The 12,790-nt window shown below is 55.5% G+C and overlaps 1 protein-coding gene across 4 annotated transcripts; it reads left to right on the top strand.

Moving 5' to 3' along the window:
• The first annotated feature begins 3,217 nt into the window (after positions 1–3,217).
• On the top strand, positions 3,218–6,629 carry LOC122484848 (asialoglycoprotein receptor 1-like). Of its 4 annotated transcripts, none has more exons than XM_043582868.1 (9): positions 3,218–3,439; positions 3,661–3,750; positions 4,864–4,980; positions 5,084–5,179; positions 5,283–5,354; positions 5,541–5,627; positions 5,727–5,878; positions 5,987–6,093; positions 6,208–6,629. In XM_043582868.1, the coding sequence occupies exons 2-9, from the start codon at positions 3,684–3,686 to the stop codon at positions 6,362–6,364; spliced, it is 855 nt and encodes a 284-aa protein (XP_043438803.1). In that variant the 5' UTR covers positions 3,218–3,439; positions 3,661–3,683; the 3' UTR covers positions 6,365–6,629. The 4 variants fall into 4 exon arrangements, with proteins under 4 accessions (XP_043438803.1, XP_043438802.1, XP_043438801.1 ...); XM_043582867.1 differs by having other exon boundaries at positions 3,218–3,443; positions 3,589–3,750; XM_043582866.1 differs by having other exon boundaries at positions 3,219–3,443.
• Positions 6,630–12,790: the final 6,161 nt, after the last annotated feature.

Here is a 12,790-nt window from a genome sequence, read left to right as displayed (position 1 = left end):
AGAAGATTCTTCCAAGTGGATCTAATCTTTTTAATTGATTAATTAATTAGTTAATTAATCGATTAAAACATTTTTTTAACATTTATTTATTTCTGAGAGACAGAGAGAGGCAGAGCATGAGCAGGGGAGGGGGAGAGAGAGAGAGAGAGAGAGAGAGACAGAATCCGAAGCAGGCTCCAGGCTCCGAGCTTCAGGGCAGAGCCCGAGGCGGGGCTCGAACTCACGAACCGTGAGAACGTGACCTGAGCCCAAGTCGGGCGCTTAACCCCCTGAGCCCCCCAGGCGCCCCTGTTGCGGACTCTGGGGGTGGAGGGCTCCCGTGACAAGGAACGCGGTGGTCTGCAGAAGAGGGTGGCCCCCGGGTGACAGCCAGCAAAGAAAGGGGGACTTGAGTCCTGCAGCTGCGAGGAACTGGATTCCGTTGACCCCCTGAACGTGCTCGCAAGCTCGTTCTTTTTCTCCTTCGCCTCCAGAAATGAGATGAGGTCCTCCAGCACCTGGATCTCAGCTCTGTGAGACCCTGAGCAGACAGCCCAGTTGGATATATATATATATCTATCTTTTTTTTTTCTTTTAAGTAGGCTCCATGCCCAACATGGGGCTTGAACTCACAACCCCGAGATCAAGAGTCGCACGCTAGACTGACTGAGCCAGCCAGGTGCCCTTAAGATATATATTCATTTTTAAAAATTTTATTTTAGGTTTATTTATTTATGTTGAGAGAGAGAGAGAGAGAGAGGGAGGGAGGGAGAGGGAGAGGTAAGGCACGAACAGAAGAGGGGCAGAGAGAGGGAGAGGGAATCCCAAGCAGGCTCCGAAGTATCAGCCAAAAACCCGACGTGGGGCTTGCAAACTCACAAACCGTGAGATCACAACCTGAGCCGAAATCAAGAGTCAGATGCTTAACCGACGGAGACACCCAGGAGCCCCGAAGATACATATTAAAGGAATAAATGCACAGGGTGGATGGGCTCTCGGCCTAAAGCGTCACCATTGTGGCCTGGTGTTCTTTCTAGCTACTTTTTAGTTTCTTAGGACCACCTCTGGTATTTTGCAGGAGGCTCGCCCGTAAATGAGCGGCCCCAGCACATGTATCATGTTGTTTGTCTGGCTTTCTTCACAGTGTTTTTTCTGAAACCGGATTTCAGGAACACCTTACTCCAGTAGAACGTCCAGTACAAATCATAAGTGGGCAGCTTTGCTGCAGTTTTATGAAGGGGACATAGCCACGCAACCCGTGTCCAGATCAAGAAGCTGAACATTTCCATGGGGCGCCTGGGTGGCTCAGTCGGTGAAGCGTCCGACTTCGGCTCAGGTCACGATCTCACGGTTCTTGAGTTCAAGGCCCGCGTCGGGCTCTGTGCTGACAGCTCGGAGCCTGGAGCTGCTTCGGATTCTGTGTCTCCCTCTCTCTCTCTCTCCGCCCCTCCCCCGCTCATGCTCTCTCTCTCTCTCTCTCTCTCTCTCTCTCTCTGTCAAAAATAAATAAACATTAAAAAAAAAAAAAAAGCGTAACATTTCCATTACCCAGAAGCCCCTATGTGCTTCCTGCCGGTCACAGCTTCCGCAGTGAAGTGCTTTCGGTCACTCTTCTGACCAAAGCAGCATGGGTATGTTTGCCCGAATAAACCGGATTGTGAGCGATGATATCAGAGAATGCGAACAGCCCAATAGTCCCCGAATTACTGGCCGCAGCCCCAGCGCATGCAAACAACAGGGGGCTTTTCAGGACACAGGAATGCGGGTGTACCCAAGGGTTTCTTTTTTTGTGTGTTTATTATTTTTTTTTAATATTTATTTTTGAGAGAGAGAGAGAGAGAGAGAGAGACAGAGTGCAAGCAGAGGAGGGGCAAAGAGAAGGGAGACACAAAATCCAAAGCAGGCTCCAGGCTCTGAGCTGTCAGCACAGAGCCTGACACAGGGCTCGAACCCACGAACCGAGAGATCATGGCCTGAGCCGAAGTCAGACTCTCAACCGACTGAGCCACCCAGGTGCCCCTGGGCTTTCATATTGAATGTGAGGACTGTGTTCCTGAGATCTCATATAATGTAAAACTCTTGTAATAAAGTCTAGTTCTGTCCTTGAAGCATAGTGTTTGCACCCTTTCCCATTTGGGGCCTAAAGTGAGACCCATGAACATCTTTAATATTGCCTAATTTCTTATCTTTAAATTTTTATTATTTATTTTAGAGAGAGAGCGCGTGTAAGTGCGAGCAGGGGAGGGGCAGAGAGAGAGGGAGACACAGAATCTGAAACAGGCTCCAGGCTCTGAGCAGTCAGCCCAGAGCCCGATGTGGGGCTCGAACTCACGGACCGTGAGGTCATGACCTGAGCCGAAGTGGATGCTTAACCGGCTGAGCCCCCGAGGTGCCCCAGTATTGTTCAGTTTCTAAGTTTGCATAATCTGAATTCATACATGCCTCCCTGAATCCCCTGTGGGGCTGGGAGGGTCTGTGCTTTAAGGGTCTGAGACCCCAGGGCCCAGCCTCGGGGATGGTTCAGGATCCAGGGTCTGGGTAGGCTTCCCGGAGACAAAGCACGGGTCCTGGAATCAGGTGGCTTACATTCCAGGCCTGCCTCTGCTGCTTCCTTGCAGTGTAACCCTGGGTAAGCTCTTACCTGTCGGGGCCTCAGTCTTCTCATCTGCAAATCGGGCTGGGCTCTGGGCTTTAAGAGAGGAGTTAAGGGGTGAAAAGCCTGGGTGCCCAGTAGGAGCCAATGGGAGCTTGTTCCACCAGTGGGGTGGGGTGGGTAAGCCTGCTCTCTCTCCCGCCTCTCTCCCCACCACCCCCAGGCTGCTGGGGGGGAAGGGGGGGGACTTTGCTCCCAGGGAGAGTAAAGCAGCAGGCCCCAAGGCTGCAGGGCCTGGCCTCTGAGCTTCACAGGAGGGCCAGGGCCCCGGGCTCAGATGCCAGGGTCAGAGCCCGGATTGGGCAAGAGCGGAGCTCGGGGGCCCCTGGTCCCGGTCAGGGATATTTGGAAACACCAAAGATTCTGAGAAATTTATCGGCAGGAAGTGAAAGGAGGGGCAGAAGGAACCAGCAATGAGCACCTCTGGCCCCCACTGACCTGGCTCCCCATCCGGAACCGAGCAGTGATTGGTGGGGTGTTGGCTGGGGCCGGGGTGGGGGGGGGTGCAGAGCAGGAGATTCCCCCTCCCCGGGGAGGAAAGCGGAGGCCTCCCATCCCCCACTCCCACCTCTGTTTACTGTCCAAAGTCCCAGGCGCTGGGGATGCCAGCTGCAGTGTTGGGACACACAGACCCAGAGACACACAGACCTAGACACGCAGGGCTCAGGGCCCTCGGAGGGACCCTGTTCCCTCCTCTCCCATCGTCCAGGGTTGTCCGCGCACCCCAAGTCTCTGGGCTCCAGCCCCCTTCTTAGCCTGGGATCTGCACAGCACTGGGGGATCCGGGAATCCACTTCAAGACTGCCAGCAAGTAAAAGGGGAAGAAAGACCGGGGTCCCGACCCGGGTGGGGAGGGGGCTGGGCGGGAAAACCTCAGAGGGGTGAAGTTTGCATGTCAGGCCTGGGAAAGAACTGGAGAAAGAAGAGAGGTTTTCACGTAACCACCGATGACTTAGAAACGGACTGGACCGCGCACCGTCCGGCTCCATTCGGCCCCAGCCTCAGCCCTAACCCCAGCCTTGACCTAGGCCCAGGTCCAGCCAGCCCTATCATGACAAATGACTATCAAGACCTTCAGCATCTGGACAACGAGGACAATGGCCATCAGCTTAGACAAGGTAAGGGGACGCCTCCTTGCGTTTCGGACAGGTGACAGTGAGGTGGCTCTTGTCGCCTTGACTCAGCTCCTGCTTCCTCCTGTGAGCCCTGACCCGGCCTCTGGGTCGGCCCCACTCACAAGAACACGGTCCGCTGCACCTCCGCTAGCCTCCTGACCCTTGCCACGTCACCCCCTGGCCAGGACCTCGGGGAGGGTGTGGACCCAGGGGACCAGGGGGCCAGGAGTACCTGGGAGCAGTTAGGGCTGCCTTCCTTGCCTCTAACACCTGGTGAGCCTCGGCCAGGTGTGAGAGTGTGTGTGCATGGGGTGTCCGGGACCAGGGGACAGGGACAAGGGGCCAGACTTCCATGGGGAGGCTGAGGCCCTCGTCAGACAATAGCCACCTCCCCCGCTTTGTTTCTCCAGCCAGCAGGGATGCTGTTTGGGCTGAGCAGGAGGGTTCTTGGGGATGGGGGTGGGGGGAAGGGGCTGCAGGGGACCCCCCCCAGGTGGGAGCATCTTGGGGGGCTGTGGCTCCTCTGTCTTCTCTCCTGGAGCCCAGCCAGAGGAGAAACCTCCTCCTCTTTCCCGGCCTTTCCGGGGGGGAACAGAACGCTCCCCCCAAAACTAATGTAGTTCATCAGCTTCAGTGACACAGTCCGGCCACTAGGTGTCAGCAAAGGCTGAGGGCCCCGGCCGGCTGGGGCAGGTCGGCGCTCTGCACCCGCTCCCAGCCCTCCTCCTGGCCTCTGGTCCCTCAGGGTGGCCTACCACCCGGATTTCTTTCTTTCTTTCTTTCTTTCTTTCTTTTTTATTTTTTAATCTTAATTTATTTTTGAGAGCGTGAGATAGAGACAGAGCATGAGCAGGGGAGGAACAGAGAGAGAGGGAGACACAGAATCCGAAGCGGGCTCCAGGCTCCGAGCTGTCAGCGCAGAGCCCGACGCGGGGCTCGAACCCACGAATCGTGAGATCATGCCCCGAGGCCGAAGTCGGACGCTTCACCGACTGAGCCACCCGGGCGCCCCAATAACGGATTTCTTCACCTGTAGGGCTCCCTGGAGAAGGAGCCTTCGCCCGCTCTCCTCCCGGGACCCGGTCCCTGACACCCGGACGCCCTGTCTTGTTGCAGCGCCACCTCCGCCCCAGCGGCTCTTCCGGAGACTCTGCTCCGGACCCTGCTTCCTCCTGCTCTCCCTGGGCCTCGGCCTCCTGCTGCTGGTGGTTGTCTGTGTGATCGGATCCCAGAGTGGGTGCCCTGGGGGTGGGCGGGGCAAGTGGTGAGAGAGCGCTGGCCTCTGTGACGCGGGTCACGGCCCCCTCATGTTGCCCCGTGCACACCCCCCCTCCAGACTCCAAGCTGCGGGACGAGCTGCAGGCCCTGAGGGTCACGTTCAGCAACTTCACGGCGAGCACGGAGGTCGAGGTCAAGGCCCTGAGCAGCCAGGGTGAGGGGGCCCTGGGGCTGCGGCTGGGGGGGGGGGGAGGGGGGCCCGGGGGGGCCCGTGGACCGCTGGGGATGTCGGGACACTGAGCCAGCCTCTCCCCCAGGGGGAAGCGTGGGCAGGAAGGTGAAGTCGCTGGAGTCCCAGCTGCAGAAACAGCAGCAGCAGCTCAGCGAAGGTCAGAGCGGGGAGCGTGCGCGCACGGGCGCGTCGGACCCGGGGGTCCCTCCGGCCGAGCCCCGGGGGCCTGTGACTCCTCGGGCCCCAGCGCGCCGAGGCCGGGCCCTTCCCAGCCCCCAGTGTCCACACTGACCCGCCCCGCCCCCTGCCCGCCCTCGCCCCGCCCCCCACCCCGCCCCCCCAGATCACTCCAGCTTGCTGCTGCACGTGAAGCAGTTCGTGTCGGACCTGCGGAGCCTGAGCTGTCAGATCGCCGTCCTGCACGGCAACGGTGAGGGGGCGGGGCGCCCGCCGGCTCGCCCGCCCCCCCCCCCCGCCCTCCCCCTCCCCGGGCCCCGCCTCAGCGCCTCCACCCTCCCCTGCCCCGCAGGCTCGGCGGCCTCCTGCTGCCCGGTCAACTGGCTGGAGTACGAGGGCAGCTGCTACTGGTTCTCCCGCTCCGGGAAGTCCTGGCCGGAGGCGGACAAGTACTGCCGGCTGGAGAACGCGCACCTGGTGGTGGTGGGCTCCTGGGAGGAGCAGGTGAGCGCCCGGGGCTGGGGTGGGGGTGGGGGGCGCCCGGGAGGAGCGGGTGGGCCCCTGGGGGGTCGGGCTCCGGGGAGCGCTCACCACGCCCTCCTGTCTCCCCAGAAGTTCATCCAGCACCACATGGGGCCTGTGAACACCTGGATGGGCCTCACCGACCAGAGTGGGCCCTGGAAGTGGGTGGACGGGACCGACTACGAGAAGGGCTTCAAGTGAGCGCGCGCGCCCCGGCGCCGCGGGGGTGGGGGCGGGGGTGGGGGCGGGGGTGGGGGCGGGGGCGGGGGCGGGGCGGGGCGGGCCCGGCTCACATCCGCGCGTCTCCGCAGGAACTGGAGGCCGGAGCAGCCGGACGACTGGTACGGGCACGGGCTGGGCGGGGGCGAGGACTGCGCCCACTTCACGGACGACGGCCGCTGGAACGACGACGTGTGTCAGAGGCCCTACCGCTGGGTGTGCGAGACAGAGCGGGACGCGGCCGGCTAGGAGCACCCCCGCCCCCTAATTTATTTCCTTGGCGCCCCCACCTGCCGGACGATGCTGCTGTCCCGGGTGGGGGGCGGGGATGGGGGCTCCTCCACCTTCTCGGGGATGTTTGATCTGGGATTTCAAGGGAAGTTTCGGGGACGGTGTCTGAGGAATGCAGGAATCACGTTTGGAGGGGCGGGGAGACGGCAACCCGCTTTCCGCGCTTTACAGGTGGTTGTCCACGTGTTTCGGAGGAAACAATGAACGGAATATTCTAAACGTGCCGCGAGTTGTCTGCTTCTTGGGCGTTAGGAATCGGAGCGGGCTGGTTGGCAGGAAGCCAGGGGGACCCGGTGGGCTTTGTTAATCACAGGCGCGCGAGTTAGGGCTGTTCTGAGGCTCCCCGGGAAGGTGTGCTGTTTCTGGGGACCACAGCGCCTGCAGCCAACGCCCTCGGACCGGAATCACCCGCATGGGTCCAGGGCTGCAGAAGCTTCCAGGGAAACTCCCTGATGTCTGTCGCGTGCATTACAGCGGGCGGAGCAGTGTCCACGGGCCACAGACAGAGCAAAGCTGAAGATAAGTCTGCTCTGGAGAATCACCAAACGTGCAAAGACAACCAGTGGAAGAGAGGCCCCCAAATAAATAGAATCCACAGCCCAGGATGGGGGTTCACAGGAACACTTTTGTTTGTTTGTTTGTTTTTTTGAGACAAAATCCCATGAGAGGCAGAAAAAGAAAGAGGGGCAGAGACAGAGAAGCAGGGCTCACCCCGGGCTGGGCTCGTGCTCACCCGGAGCAGGACTTGAAAAGGAATAACAAAATAACCCCTTCAAAATAGAAGGCCGGGATGGATTTATCTATCTATCTATGTATTTATGTATTTATTTATTTATTCACTGAAAGTTTATTTTTGACGGGTGCCTGGGTGGCTCAGTCAGTTGAGCATCTGACTTCGGCTCAGGTCACAATCTCACAGTTTGTGGGTTCGAGCCCCGCGTCAGGCTCTGTGCTGACAGCTCGGAGCCTGGGGCCTGCTTCGGATTCTGTGTCTCCCTCTGTCTCTCTGCCCCTCCCCTGCTCACACTCTGTCTCTCTCGGTCGCTCAACAATAAATAAACGTGGAGAAAAGTTAAAAATTAAAAAATTTTACATTTAAACGTCTACATTTTAAAATGGTAAAAACTTTTTAACGTTTATTTATTTTTGAGAGAAAGAGCACACATGAGAGGAGGAGGGGGGGAGAGAGAGAGAATCCCAAGTAGGCTCCACACTGACAGCGTAGAGCCCCACGTGGGGCTCAAACCCACAAACCGTGAGATCATGACCTGAGCTGAAACCAAGAGTCAGACGTTTAACAGACTGAACCACCCAGGTGTCCCAGAAGGCAGGCATTTATTACAAAATCATCAACCGCAGCATATCCATCCTATTCAAGTATGCGAGGACATTTAAAAAAAAATCTGAGCAAATACTGGTCCATAAAGCAAGTTTTAACAAATTTGAAATAATGAATGGTCACTATAATGAGCAGAAATATAAAATTCCCATATAAATCATTAGCAAACCCAATCAAATGGTGCGTTACAAAGATAACGTGGGTCGCCTGAGTGGCTCAGTTGGTGAGGCGTCCGACTTTGGCTCAGGTCACGATCTCGCGGTTTGTGGGTTCGAGCCCCGCGTCGGGCTCTGTGCTGACAGCTCGGAGCCTGGAGCCTGCTTCGGATTCTGTGTCTCCCTCTCTCTCTGCCCCTCTCCTGCTCATGCCCTGTCTGTCTCTTTCGAAAAATAAATAATAAAACATAAAAATAAAAAGATAACATGTTTGTCAGAGGCAGACCAATATCATATGTGGAACTTAGGAAACAAATGAGCAGAGAGGAAAAAGAGAGACAAACCAAGAACCAGACTCTTAACTAGAGAACAAACCGATGGTTACCAGAGGGGAGGCAGGAGGGGGGATGGGCTAAACTGGTGATGCGGATGGAGGAGGGCGCTTGTCGGGATGAGCCCCCGGTGTGGGATGAATCACTAAATTCTACGCCTGAGACTAATAGTGCACTGTATGTTAGCTGGCTGGAAGTTAAACAAAAACTTGGGAAAAAAGAAAAGAATTCAAAGATGGCTTAACATCAGAGAAATCTATTAATAAAATAGACTTAGGGAGAGAGGGGCCCCAGGTGGCTCAGTCACTTGTGTCTGACTCTTGATTTCAGCTCAGGACATGATCCCAGAGTCATGGGATCGAGCCCCGCGTCGAACTCTGTGCTGAGTGTGGAGCCTGCTTGGGATTCTCTCTCTCCCTCTGCCCCTCCCACGCTGTCTCTCTCTCCCTCTCAAATAATAATAATAATAATAATAAAAGGCTTAGGGAGTACAGAGACTAGATTAATGGAGTACAAAAGAAAAAAATTACATAATGCAGAAAAAGCACTTGGCAAACTCTTTTAGGACCTTAGCTGCTTTTTTTTTTAAACACATATATTTTTTAATGTTTATTCATTTTTGAGGGACAGAGAGAGAGCATGAGTGGGGGAGGGGCAGAAAGAGAGGGAGACACAAAATCCAAAGCAGGCTCCAGGTTCCCAGCTGTCAGCACAGAGCCCGACGCGGGGCTCGAACCCACGAACCGTGAGATCATGACCTGAGCCGAAGTTGGACGCTGAAACGACGGAGCCACCCAGGCGCCCCAGGACCTCAGCTTCTTCTCTTTGTGGATGTCCAACCTCAATATATAAATTCCATCAACGTTCCAAGATGTCTGCCTCGCTGCAGCCATGACCCATTTCTGGCACGAGAAAGAAAAAAAGAGGCAGAGAAAACTTCTAGAAGCCGTGTGCAGTTCAGGTACATCTCTTTGATCAGAACCAGTCCCAGGGCAGCAGCCCCAAATGCAGCTGAGAAGTGGACGCTGTATTTTGGGGGTGGGGGCAAATTTCAGCGAAAAGCCAGGGGGACTGAATTCATGTGGCACAGGGGTCAGAAAACCGCGGCCCTCACCCGTTTGTGTAAATAAAGTTTCATCGGAACACGCCAGGCTCATTCGTTTCTATATTGCTGGTGATTGCTTTCACGCTGTAAGCAGAATTGAGCGGCTGGGAGAAAGCCAGAAAAGCCAAAAATATTTGCTGTCTGTTTACAGAAAATGCTTGCCGACTCCTGGTGTACAGTGAGGGGGCGAAGGGATATTGGGGTCAGCTAGAAGTTTCTACCATGCTACTGTGGGTGCTGCTGGCTTATTTCATGCGAGGCACCCTGGTCAGACTGCAGAAAACAGGAAAAGGCATCCGAGTTGTAAGAATCGGGAAGAGACCATCTCCAAGGAAAGTCAATACCAATAACAAACCAGGAGACCTCCCTTGGGCTCAGGTCATGATCCCACGGCTCGTGGGTTTGAGCCCCGCGTCGGGCTCTGTGCTGACAGCTCAGAGCCTGGAGCCTGCTTTGGTTTCTGTGTCTCCCTCTCTCTCTCTTTCCGCCCCTCTCCCACTCATGCTCTGTCTCTCTCTGTCTCAAAAAGAAACATGAAACATTTTTTTTTGGAAAGATTCTATTGTATTTTTTTTTCAAAAATTTTAAAGCTTATTTATTTGAGAGAGACAGAGACAGTGTGAGTGGGGGAGGGGCAGAGAGAGGGGGAGAGAGAACCCCAAGCAGGCTCCATCCACACTGTCAGCGCAGAGCCCGACGTGGGGCTCAAACCCACGAACTGTGAGATCATGACCTGAGCCGAAACCAAGAGTCGGACGCTCGACTGACTGAGCCGGCCAGGCGCCCCTGGAGGATGTTTTAATAAAGGAATGATTTAGGAAGGTCTGAGCAGGACTCGGGAAGCCACGTGAAATAGGACAGAGCCCCAAGCGTCCCAGCAGTGGGGAGCTGTGAGCACCTCCAGGAACCCAAGAAGAGGGAAAGCTGCGTGGAGAGCCCCCCTCCCCCAACAGGAGCTGTGATGTCAGTCTGTTGTGACTTTCGGTTGCAGGAGGCAGCTAGCTCCCAGCTCGCAGGCAGGGAGGGAGCTGGAGGAGTCAATATCCTCACCTCCCTCCGCGTCCTCCCTCTGATTTCCTGCCGCGGCTGGAAGCCAGATGGCAAGGGAGCACTTGGATGCAGGTACCCAGCTCAGCCTCCGAGGCCAAAGAACGACGACGCGGAGAAGGGTAGACGGTGGATGTGGAGGGACACATGGAAGGCGCGCGCGCGCGCACACACACACACACACAAAGGAAACCAATTTTAGAAGGAGCAAAGGATATAAAGAGGCGAGCCGCAGAGAAGGAACTTCTGAGTCTCATCTCATGTAATGTAGCTTCAAACCTCGACGAGCCATGTCAGGTGCTGGCAAGGATGTGGGGAAACAGGGAACCTGATGCCCTCCCGCCGGAGAGCAAGTAGGGTGCCATCCTGCAAGGCATTTAGCGGAATCAGGGACGCGTGGACGCCGTGATCCCTGCAACTCTACTTCTGGACAAACATCCCAGAGAGCCTCCCTCTCGCTGGCCCGTGACGGGACACCGCGAGGATGTTTCCAGCAGTGCTCTTGGGGACCGGGAGCCGGAGGCGACCTGTGTGCCTGGCATTTGTCAACAGCGACTACGGTGAGGCCGCTTGGGAAACAGCATGGGGGGTCCCCAAACGTGAAAAGTGCAACCCACTGCTGGGTACGTATCCAGAGGCAACGGAATCAGTGTCTCGAAGAGGTGTGTGCACCAGCATGTTAATTACAGCGTTATTCACAACAGCCAAGATGTGAAAACAACCTAAGCGTCTGTCGAGAGATGCGCTCATAAAGGGACTGCGGGATCTAAAACCACAGGAACTATTACTTAGCCGTGAAAAAGGACATCCTGCCATTTGCAACAACGTGGATGAAAGGGGAGAACGTTTCTGTTAAGTGAACTAAGCCGGACAGAGAAAGGCAGACACTGCATGATCTCACTGAAATGTTCAATTTTATTTCTTTTTTTCTTTTATTTTTTTAACATTTATTTATTTTGAGACAGAGAGAGACAGAGCATGAACGGGGGAGGGGCAGAGAGAGAGGGAGACACAGAATCGGAAGCAGGCTCCAGGCTCTGAGCCGTCAGCCCAGAGCCCGACGCGGGGCTCGAACTCACGGACCGTGAGATCGTGACCTGAGCCAAAGTCGGACGCTCAACCGACTGAGCCACCCAGGCGCCCCAATTTTATTTCTTAAAAAAAAAATCTTTTTAAACGTTTATTTATTTTTGAGAGAGAGAGAGAGAGAGCACGAAGGGGAGAGGGAGACGCAGAATTCGACGCAGGCTCCAGACTCCGAGCTGTCAGCACAGAGCCCGACGCGGGGCTTGAGCTCACAAATTGCAAGATCATGACCTGAGCCAGTTGTTCACTTAACCAGCTGAGCCACCCGGACACCCCAATTTTATTTCTTTAAAGATGTTTATTTTTGAGAGAGAGAGAGAGAGAGCACGTGAGTGCAGGAGGTGCAGAGAGAGAGGGAGACAGAGGATTCGAAGCAGGCTCTGCGAGGACAGCAGTGAGCCTGATGTGGGGCTTGAACCCACGAACCGTGAATCATGATCTGAGCCCCAGTCGGACACTCAACCGACTGAGCCACCCAGGGACCCCTTGAACTCAACTCATAGAACCAGAGGGTTAGAATCGTGGTGGCCAGGGGTTGGGGGAGGGGTGGGGAGTAGGAGACATCGGTCGAAGGGCACAGAGTTTTGGTTATAGGTGAGTACATTCTGGGTCTCTGATGTAAGGTATGGTGATTATAGTTAATAACACTGTGCTGTAGATTTGAAATTTGCTGAGAGAGTAGATCTCAAGTGTTCTCGGCACACACACAAAAATGGTAACTACATGAGGTGATGAAATGTGCTAATTAACTTGATTGTGGGGACCCTTTCTCAATTCGCATGTGTATGGAAGCATCACATCCTGCGCTTAAAAGACACAGCGTGCGACCAAAATGTAGATAATTCTCACGCGTCACTCATACCTCAGTAAAGCTGGAAAGACAGTGCTTCCCACAGAAAACAGACATGTACACGCAGCACTGTGGAGACACCTAGAATCAGCCCTGGACGAAAAAATTAAAACACGGAACGCGGTCTAGGACACAACGACAGTGACAGAAAGCAACGGTCCACACCCGCAGCAGCACCACGTGATTTCCCAGGATCCACCCGTCTTCAAGGCCACATCAAACCCCTTCAAGTGTTTGCTTAAGGAAGGGAGGAGAAGACGAGGCCCAAACAGGACTCAGGGAGACATCCACAAGGTGGACAGATTCGCACAGAGTGCAGCCGAGGGCTGGGAGGCTCCGATCTCACCGCTGGTCCGGAAGGAAAAGTGTCCAGGTGAAGCCCCTCCCCCACACCGCCAGGATCCTTCATGGGGACAGGCGAGAACCGGTGGCTAGAGACAGGGCCCAGCCCATCGGGAGTACTTCCGGAG

This window comes from Prionailurus bengalensis, chromosome E1 (genome assembly GCF_016509475.1).
Source record: "Prionailurus bengalensis isolate Pbe53 chromosome E1, Fcat_Pben_1.1_paternal_pri, whole genome shotgun sequence".
NCBI classification, from domain to species: domain Eukaryota; kingdom Metazoa; phylum Chordata; class Mammalia; order Carnivora; family Felidae; genus Prionailurus; species Prionailurus bengalensis.
This window is presented reverse-complemented; position numbering and strand designations above follow the sequence as displayed.

What these genes read in the sequence shown, in the direction of transcription:
- LOC122484848 (XM_043582865.1), top strand. Translation starts at nt 3,525, where the DNA reads ATGTCAGGCCTGGGAAAGAACTGGAGAAAGAAGAGAGGTTTTCACGTA. An exon ending in GCAGCAGCAGCTCAGCGAAG is followed by an intron (nt 5,355 to 5,540) that starts GTCAGAGCGGGG and finishes CCGCCCCCCCAG; the next exon opens with ATCACTCCAGCTTGCTGCTG. An exon ending in GACTACGAGAAGGGCTTCAA is followed by an intron (nt 6,094 to 6,207) that starts GTGAGCGCGCGC and finishes GCGTCTCCGCAG; the next exon opens with GAACTGGAGGCCGGAGCAGC.